Genomic DNA, 10,138 nt, shown 5'->3' with positions numbered 1-10,138 from the left:
CACTGTGCTCACACATTTTTCCAGCCATGTTTGTGGTGACAGAACCAGGTATTACCAGTACCAGAACACAAGCCCGGTGTTGTCAAGAGACAACAATTGAAAAACTGAAGATTAAGAAAATAAAGTTGCAACGTATCCGCGGTTTGAAGAAATGATGCCGACATTTAATCTGGCGATTGGGTTTGGATAAAAACATACAGTATGTTTTTAATTCAAAATGTTCGAGCTTCTGTTTCATCAGTGGGCAGAGACGGTGTACAGACGGACGGACCTCTTCATTATATCTGTATTTGGGCCGTCGGACCAACTCAAGTCTTAAACTGGGTCCTGACAGTATTTTCTTATACGGCAGGAGTTAAAATCCAGGACCGGCCTTAAGAAACTGAAACGTCCTCAATTCGAGTCGGATCTGATGTTTGTGACAAGTCAGCTGCTTTTTTTGTCTATTTCCTGTCTCCTCTCCTTCACAATAAAAGCTAAATAAACTCCTCCCGAAGAGACCACAGACTGAATCTGACCAATCAGTTCAACACATTTGACTTTTGGCAGGTGAGAACTTCAGACTGTGTGTGTGTGTGTGTGTGTGTGTGTGTGTGTGAGTCAGTCTAATGATGAGGAACAACAAACGCCGCTGAATGTTGCCTCTCACTCCTTCCTCCTCCGCTCTCCTCCTCCTCTTCCTCCTTCGTGCCTCCGACCGCCACCAGTGCCTGCGTCGAGTCACACGACTGTTTCTCTGCGTCCTCGTCGTACGTTGAGTCCATCATGTTCGGCCTCGACCTTCCTCCAGCTCCTCCTCCTCCTCCTCCTCCTCCCCTGCCGAGTCTGGTCACCCCCACGCAGGTGCGTTTGGCGAGCGCAGCCAGCTCTTGCCGGGCGAGCGGGTTGAAGAGGATGTAGAGCAGCGGGTTGACGCAGGCCGGCAGCGGCGCCACCAGCAGCAACACCCCCTTCGCTGCCTCTGGGCCGGCGGCTGGGAGACGCAGCAGGGAGGAGAAGGAGAGGAAGGCGACGGGGAGGTAGAGGAGGCAGTCAGAGAAGAGCAGCCAGGCGACATGTCGAGTCAACGCCACCTCCTCTTCAGCGGCGGGTGGAGCTTTGTTGGCTCGACAGTAGAGGCGAGTGTAGGCGACCGTCATCAGGAGGAAACACAGCGAGTCGAGGAGCACCAGGGAGACTGTGAAGGCCAGCGATGAGGAGGAGGAGGAGGAAGGCAGCGGCAGACAGAGGGAGGTGCTACTGTGTCCGGCCACCAGGGGGGGCAGCGTGACGGCGAGGCCCAGCAGGAAACACAGACAGACGGCGAGATGGACGGACAGCGGCGACGAGGGGCGACCTGGAGAGAGAGGAGAGTGAAGAGGAGGTCATGGCCAGGAAAACTTTCCACGTTCGTGTGTGTGTGTGTGTGTGTGTGTGTGTGTGTGTGTGTTTAGATGTTTTTCTCACCGTTGTGTCCGTCAGTTTTGTAGCGGCGTGCAGCGGCGGCGAGGCATCGCTCCAGAGCTGCGACGGTGAGCAGGAAGAGGCCGGTCTGTGACGCAAATACACACAGGAAGCCGCTGAGTCGACACAGGAAGCTGCTCTCCCACCTCGCCCCGTACCTGCAACAGGAAGTGATGAGGTTCAACAGCTGGGTTACCCCACAGCTGAGTGACCTTTACACGCTGGAAACAGAAGTTCAGTCTGTGTTTTTACCTCCAGAAGCTTCCATACGTCCACGCGTCCACCGCCGCCAGCCAGCCGCTCCACACTCCCATCAGGCCGTTCACCAGGGCCAGCAGACCAATCAGCAGCTTGGGTGGCGTCACGGAGGAGGCTGGAGAAAAGAAGACCGACAGGACGACCAGGCTGTTGCTGACCAATGAGAGCGCCGCGATGAGCCACACCCCTCCACGGATCAACCAGCTGCCGAGCAGGTGGAGGCAGGGGCGGAACGGACCTGGAGGAGGATCGAGTCGGTTTCAGTTAACATGCCGTCACCTGTCAGCTGTGTTTACCTGTCGCTGTGAACTCGTGTGTGTCACCTGGTGCCGGGCTGCAGTGGACTGAGTGCTGAAGTTTGGGTTCATCTTCAAAATCCAGCAGAAAATCCTCCCAGTCCTGATCGACTGCAGACACACAGCAAGGACGGCAGGACATCAGAGACTTTTACTTTGAAATATCACTCAAAGCACAATATTCGTCACGGTTTAATGGCGGTGTTCATGTGTTCGTGTCACCTTGACTGGAGAGGACGGAGGTTTCTTTCCCGGTAGAGTCCGCTGCCTCCTCTCTCTCCCAGGATGAAGCTCCTCCACCTCCTCCTCCTCCTCCTCTCCTCTCACAGGAGACGAAGGCGCAGCACTGGAAGGCGTAGGGAAGCTCCATCACCCTGAACACAGACAGACACAAACCTCCTGTAACATCCATCTCATTCATCAGAGTCTAGATCCACTTTATTACAGCTGCTATTCAGCAGAATGTCCCTTTACATGCTCAGACGTAGGGACAGGTGTGTGTGTGTGTGTGTGTGTGTGTGTGCGCGTGTGTGTGTGTGTGTTCACCTGACTCTGGGCAGGTCCTCTCGGGGTATTAACTCCATCAGCATTGTGTTTCCAGCCAATCGCAGGTGAGTTAAAGTCTGCAGGCCAATCAGAGGCAGAGACGACAGCTGATTGGACGAGAGGTCACTGCAGGGAGAGACAGAGAAAGAGGAACAGAGGTTTCCAGGTTGTTTCAAGGATGTTTTCCATGACTTTCCAAAACTTTCCCAAAAAATGCAAATATTGAAACTATCGCGTCGTCAGGTGACGAGATGATGAGGTTGTCATGGTTACTCACAGCTTGGTCAGAGCGGGCAGAGCAGAGAACGAGTTCGGCTTCACTGACGACAACCTGTTCCACGATAAGTCACTGCAGAGAGAGAGAGGCACAGGGGCAGTGAGGGAGTCGAACCAGCAACCTGCCGCGTACGTTCACTGTGTCTGTCGGCCAGTCTGAGTTTATTTAATCTGTCAGTGACCTCTGAGTGTCGACCTGAACTGGACGCATGTTAGCTGGGATTAAAAACCAAACATCACGGGTTTCACTTTACAGCCGGTCTTTGTTTCTAATCCCAGTGTGTGTGTGTGTGTGTGTGTGTGTGTGTGTGTGTGTGTTATAATACTCTTATTTCTATAATACGATAATAAAATGAGTCATAAACACATGACAGAGAGGTGAAGGAAGGGAGGAACAAACGTTACAGTTAAATAACTTTTATTATGAACCCAGATTATAGTTGTTACAGTGATAATCCCACTAAAATGTGCTGTTTGTGGCATATTTTACATTTCTAATACATTTTTATTGATTGATATTATCAATACAAAAGATAACCTGATAACTCATGTTGTATTATAGTAGATTACCCTACTGGGCAGAATATAAAGAAGTTACAATGAGGTCTATCTCTACCAGTTTACCACATTAATCAATAACTATAATCTACAACTGTAACTGACACTTCTTCCAACACTGAGGATCAACTGTAGTATCAGTAGTAGTATCTGTAGTATCTGTAGTAGTATCTGTAGTAGTATCTGTAGTATCAGTAGAAGTACTTGTTTCCTGGCTTTGGTCCAAACTCTGTCATCACACCTGTCCACCAATCAACAATCAGACCACCTGCATCTGTGTGTGTTTCCATTTGGAAGTGCTTAAAGAGGACATCTTCGGATCACTGCGCAGATCTCCAGCCTGATTAAACCTGTGTGTGTGTGTGTGTGTGTGTGTGTGTGAGTGAGTGTGTGTCTGTGTCTGTGTGTGTGTCAGTGTGTGTGTGTGTGTGTGTGTGTGTGTGTGTGTGTGTTCTTACAGAGAGCGCAGTGACACCAGACCGTGGAAGGTGTTCTCCTCCAGTTCCTCTATCTCGTTATGGTGCAGATCACTGCAACACACACACACACACACACACACACACACACACACACACACACACACACACACACACACACACAGACACACACACACACACACACACACACACACACACACACACACACACATTAGCGCTGAATGTTTCCATTACATCACGTTTATCAATCTGTTTTGCAGCACACAGAGTTCAGTGTCTGAGGGATCTGATTGGTCAAACATGGACCACAACAGTGCTAATTATTCCCATAATTCACAGCTGGATGTACTTAACTGGTTGCTATGGCAACTGTTAAGCATACAGTGACAGTGAAGCGGATTAGATAGCTGTGTGTTCGAGGCTTTTCAAAGGTCTGAATGTAAAAAGATTAGTGTCAAACAAATAAAAAACATTATAAACAACATAAAAATCTAATAAACGACAGTTTCAGAAAATAAAACTCACATCTTCTGGACGCTCTCACAGCCGGAGAAACTGGGAAGAGTCCGGATCTGATTATAGGAGAGATCGCTGCGGAGAGAGAGCCTCAGACGTCATCGCAGTTCAAACATCCAAAAGACACTGAACGCATCACAGTGCAGCTCGTCAACAGGAGCTCACAGCTGACGACACAGCTTATTAAAATATATCATAAGTATATATATTATTAGTATTTTCTACCTTAAAGCACGACGGGGACGTGACGTTCACCACAAATATCTCAACTAGCACCACCACCCTCTCAGGATGAATCCTAACAACTGATGCTGATTTCTCCTCTAGCGCCATCATCAGGTCAACATGTTAATGTGTCCAATACTTAAGTTTATGACCAAATACCTGCAGAACTAATGACATTCACATGAGCCTCAGCTGGACGTTGTGTTTTTTGTAACAACTCCTGATTAGTGAAACAGTTTCCTCCAATAATGAAGTTAATTATATGATTCGTTCAGTCTGTGTCGTTAGTTAGAGGTTTATATTTGGACTCACAGCAGCTGAAGGTTTTGAAGCTGTTCACACGCTGAACTGGGCAGAGAGGTGATCCGAGCTCCTGTGATAGTCCTACACACACACACACACACACACACACACACACACACAGAAACACGTCAGATGATGTTCATCATTCACTGTGATACAGGTGCACTGAAGGTGTATGATGATATGATTAGATGAATTATGGTGTGTTCACGTGCACCAAAGGTGTATCACATAGTACTATGTTGCATTCAGGGACAGTTAAAAGGACTCACAGTGTGTTCAGTTGTACTAGGTTGTACTATCAGGTGACTTCAGGTGTGTTTGGGAACATTTAAACAGTATTATGGTGGGTTCAAGTGCATCAAAAATGCATTATTGCACTGTGGTGTGTTCAGGTAAACTGTGGTGTGTTCAGGTGAATTTAATGAACATTATGATGACTTTAGGGGCATTTAAAGTGAACTGGGTGCCGGACAATGATAATAAAAGACAAAACCACACCAGGTGCATGCTGTTACATTATATTATAATATTAAACTCTTACACACTGTTTTGTGAAAGCTAAAATAAAGCTACTGGTGCTACAATGTTTCAAATTTCACTGTACATCAAGTTTCCACTCGTGTCAGGACGTCGAGGCGCACAGTCGCAGTTTAAAAGCAGAGAGATGAAGAATGTGTGACAGTTTGTTTAGTTTTGATTTCCACCTCCTGGTTCAGTGTGAGGTGACTGCTAAACACACACTGCGTCCACAAATGAGTTTAAATGGAAAAATACAAGAAAATAAACACGGCGGAGGTGTTTATTATGACGAGGAGGAGCTGGGTCACAACAAGGAGCAAAGCGACGGCTTCAATTTCAGGCCGAGCTGCAGAAAAATAAAGTTACAGTCCGTCATATGGAATAAAAACTGCAGCGGATTAATGACGGCACACACTGGTGTGGACTACAACAGCAAACACACTCGCACATGAGGCATTCCTGTGTGTGTGTGTGTGTGTGTGTGTGTGTGTGTGTGTGTGTGTGTGTGTGTGTGTGTGTGTGTCTTACAGGCTCTCCAGGCTCTTGGTTCCTGTCAGATCTGGAAACTCGGTGAGATCTGCGGCTCCGTTCAGAGAGCTGAAAACACACAGAGAGTTTGTTTGTGTCCAGATGACAGACGCAGCGTTTGTGTCGAGGAAACAGAGAAATATCGTCAGTGTGCGTTTACGTTGTTTGTGTAATTAGTGTCTGATTTAACGAGGCAGCAGCTAATTACTGAGTCAGCAGGTCGGACTGATTCTGGTGTCAGTCTGTGGATGAAGGAGAACTCAGAAACATCATAACAAGAGAGTGTGTGTGTCTCACAGTGTTCGCAGCTCTGGTAGGTTCTGAAAGGCAGACCGTCCAACAGACTGGATCGGGTTGTCGTAGAAAAATCTATGAAACAGACACACAAACAGCTTCATCGCATCATCATCGTCAGAACAAACACACAAGGCGACAGACTGAAGAACAGCTGACTGGAGGTGTCGCTCCTCGTCTGATATTTACTTTGCAGAGACCTCACACAGTTCCTCTAGTTCATTCTTCAACTAACTGAAATATGATTTCTCAGACATGAAGGAAAGTTTACTCATGTAGCATCTTTCAACAATAAGACAGGACATGTCAAACCTCCGTCTCTCTTTAATCTATAAAACAAGATATGTAAGAAACTCAAGGCAATATAAAAAGATTTTAAAAGAGTAAAATAAAAATAGAAGCATGATTAAGCATTAAGGTTCATTCTTGTCTTGGAGACCATCACAACTCTTCCCTAACAAGTCTTTTCCTGAGCTTTCAACTGTATCACACAGTCTTTCTTCATGGAGATACATCTGTTGACAGATGACCTTGAGTCGGGTCGTGTATGAGACGGGTCAGTGGTACCTACATGGTGATGAGTGAGGGGTTCCCAGTGAAGGCGTGCTCCGGGATCGACTGGATGTTGTTACTATGGAAACCACTAAACAGGAAACAGAACGGAAATGAGTTTTTTTCTTTCTTCCTCCGTTCCCGATCTGTTACTGGTGAACAGTGGACGTTAGCACTAAAGCAACACGTCTAAAACCAACCAGGACAAAAACAATCTGACTCTGAGGCAAACATGATGAACTGTTCTGTTTTTCAGCAGACAGAAACCTGTTCTGCAGAACCTGAGCCGGTCTCATCCGACCGGACTCACGAGTGTCGTTTTACTCCATCAAACACACAGAAACACGTCGGACTCACAGTTCTTTGAGGTGGCTGAGCGAGCGGACGGCCGTCGGAAACTCCACCAGACTGTTGTAGTTTAAATCCCTGAGAGACAAACAGACGTTAGAAATGATGGCACACACACACACACACACACACACACACACTTCCAAAATAAAGACTAAATATAGGATAGTCAACTTTTAATGGGAATGCCAGACACCACTGCCAGTGGACCGCTCTAGACTGGGAATACCAACCGTTTACTGGGAATTATCATGTCCAGGCTGGGAATACGAACTCTACACGTGATTTCCTCTGTGCTATAATGGGAATACTTTTTCTGGTGGTATGAAAATATGAGATGGGACAAGATCCACTCTAGAAATGGTCAGCTGCTAACAACAGTCATCTTATGAGTGGGAATACCAGCTGCATACTGGGATTGTCAGTCCTAGACTGGGAATACCAACACTACATTTGATTTAATCCTTCCTGGAACGGGAATACCCACTCTACCATCTCTCAGTAGATGGGAATACTACCTATATACTGGGAATGTCAGCTCTAGACGGGAAGTACCAAGCGTGTACTGGGACTGGCGAGCTCTCAACGACAAACGTCAGCTCTGGACTGGGAAAATCAGCTGCAAACTGGGAACTTTTCAGCTCTAGACTGACTAACTCTGTACTGGGAATTGTCTCATCTAGACTGGGAATACCAGCTCTATACATAATGTCTGCTCCATCCTGGGAAAATGATATTTAGGCTGTAACACAGCTTCATGTCTGGAATGACAGCTCAGAGTTGGCTCTGAAATGGGAGTGCCAGCTCTGCAGCTCTGTGGGAACGTCAGCCTCGGACTGGGAAAAGCTTCTCATGTAAATGTTTGTGTTTCGAACCTGATGTTTAGCTTAATCTTTTTTCCGTCTTTTCAGTTTATTAAAGAAACATTTAACTGTGCCTCGCTCTTTTCTTTCATCACCAGCGGAGACTAGAGCATTCTCCCAGTCGACACATGGCTTCAATCAGGTCCTCTCATCCATCTCTGGGATGCAGGTGGCTATAACACGCACACACTCACACACACACACACACACACACACACACACACACACACACACACACACACACACACACACACTGTGTGGAATGAAGCTGCCACATTGTGAAAATACCATTAAATTGAAATTGCTTCAGTGTGGTGCTGACTGTGTGATTACGTGTGTGTGTGTGTGTGTGTGTGTGTGTGTGTGTGTGTGTGTTCAGAGGATGATTTGTAGCAACAATAGCGTTCTGCCAAACTATTATTGATGAGTTTGGAAGGCTGTGATTGGATGAGAGGGCTCTGATCCGGTGGGTTGAGGGAGGATCGTGGGACAGTTTCCAGAGTTTCTGCAGCGGTCGTCATGTCGTGCTGTAAATTGTGCGTGCTGATTAGGTTCAACAGGTTATGTTGGTGGGTGGGAGAACATCAGGCGTCCTGCTGTGAGCTTCTCCCAGAGATAATGTCAGCTGGCTGCTGGAAACTCAACCGGCTGAATCATCAGTAACAGAGAGCATGTTTGGTAGTATTTATGCTGTCGTTGGGTTTTTGGAGCATCCTGGATGTTGAGCATGAATCTCTGGAGATGGAAAACCAACTATGCACTGGGAATGATCTGCGTTTGACTAAAAATGTCCGCTTTAGATTGGGAGAAACAATTCTGAACTGGGAATGTTTTATCTCTACACTGCTAATACAAAACTAATGTTTGCTTTATACTGGGAATATCATATTTATACTGGTAACACAGCTTTATACTGGGAATGACAGCTCAAAGCTGGCTCTGAAAATGTTCTGTGGACTACGAGACTTCACCTGATGACTGAGCCTGACTTTATATCATCAGGAGGAGATGATGGCTGAGCCTGACTTTATATCATCAGGAGGAGACGATGGCTGAGCCTGACTTTATATCATCAGGAGGAGACGAAGACTGAGCCTGACTTTATATCATCAGGAGGAGATGATGACTGAGCCTGACTTTATATCATCAGGAGGAGACGATGGCTGAGCCTGACTTTATATCATCAGGAGGAGACGAAGACTGAGCCTGACTTTATATCATCAGGAGGAGACGAAGACTGAGCCTGACTTTATATCAGCATTTTCGGGTGAACTGTTGCTTTACAGATATTTCCCATAAATAAATAATAAACAATATTACTGTCACTGATATAATGAACTTATAATAGCATGATAATGCAGGTTCACCCTTTAAAAGAGCAATGAACTGTATTTGACATCGACACGTGAAACAAACATTAAAAATGCTAATACACTGAGATGAGCAGAAATGATCACGGTCGTGTGAAGACATCAGTGAGTCGATGGCCTCTGATCACGGTCTATGATCCTTCTCTGTGCAGGTTTGTCACTGACACTCGAGTTGGTTAGTCGTGAACAAAAGTCAATAAGCTGAGCTGCAGATATGTTGAATTATTCCTTTAATGCTGTTCAGGAATGTGTTTGTCTTGACTGACAGGTGTCCCGGCCTCTCCCACATCATTCTCGGTGGTTTTTCGGGGGGTTTCATAAGAGCCACAGACAGTTACACAGTATTTTGTGGCGCTTCAGAGGTTTTCAAAGGGATGTTTTAAGAGCTGGATTTCGGGTTTTTCTGCTAACCACCATTTTCGTCACTTACTGGAACCAGAAAATCCTAATTTGGGCAGCAGGGACGGGGCTTAGGTGAAGCCGAGGTGGGCTCGAGGAGGGAAACCACCACCGCTGAACGAGACACTGACGCTCTTGTAAAAGCCGGGTGTGTTTTCCTTTAAGAGCGAGCCGAGCTTGTTGTTTCAATTTATTTTTTTCTGTTTTCATTTCCGTTTTCTTCGTCTGTCTCTGTTTGTGTTTGTAGTTTCAGATGAACATGAGTCTCCGCTGTGGTTTATTATTGCTGATCGTACAGGTACACAGCCTCCCAACACACACACACACACACACACACACACACACGCTGCCTGTGTGTGTGTGTGTGTGTGCATGAATAGTAATTATGATTAGCATACAGCCAG

The 10,138-nt window shown here is 46.4% G+C and overlaps 1 protein-coding gene across 1 annotated transcript in view; it reads right to left on the bottom strand.

The window, feature by feature from the left end:
* Positions 1–353: 353 nt before the first annotated feature.
* Positions 354–10,138, bottom strand: part of LOC311252497 (leucine-rich repeat-containing G-protein coupled receptor 5-like) — a 27,260-nt gene continuing 17,475 nt past the window's right edge. The window contains exons 7-20 of the mRNA XM_084345692.1: positions 7,112–7,180; positions 6,774–6,845; positions 6,206–6,277; positions 5,909–5,977; positions 4,868–4,939; positions 4,340–4,405; positions 3,836–3,907; positions 2,821–2,892; positions 2,544–2,669; positions 2,220–2,371; positions 2,025–2,108; positions 1,696–1,939; positions 1,447–1,601; positions 354–1,336 (exon numbers count right to left, since the gene is read on the bottom strand). Of these exons, the coding sequence (XP_084201818.1) occupies positions 606–1,336; positions 1,447–1,601; positions 1,696–1,939; positions 2,025–2,108; positions 2,220–2,371; positions 2,544–2,669; positions 2,821–2,892; positions 3,836–3,907; positions 4,340–4,405; positions 4,868–4,939; positions 5,909–5,977; positions 6,206–6,277; positions 6,774–6,845; positions 7,112–7,180 (2,056 nt within the window). The 3' untranslated portion in view covers positions 354–605. The remainder of the gene's footprint in view (positions 1,337–1,446; positions 1,602–1,695; positions 1,940–2,024; positions 2,109–2,219; positions 2,372–2,543; positions 2,670–2,820; positions 2,893–3,835; positions 3,908–4,339; positions 4,406–4,867; positions 4,940–5,908; positions 5,978–6,205; positions 6,278–6,773; positions 6,846–7,111; positions 7,181–10,138) is intronic.

Source organism: Pagrus pagrus, assembly GCF_965226575.1.
Source record: "Pagrus pagrus genome assembly, chromosome: 23".
Taxonomy (NCBI): Eukaryota; Metazoa; Chordata; class Actinopteri; order Spariformes; family Sparidae; genus Pagrus; species Pagrus pagrus.
The sequence above is the reverse complement of the archived record's forward strand: the minus strand, read 5'-3'. Positions and strand labels throughout refer to the sequence as shown.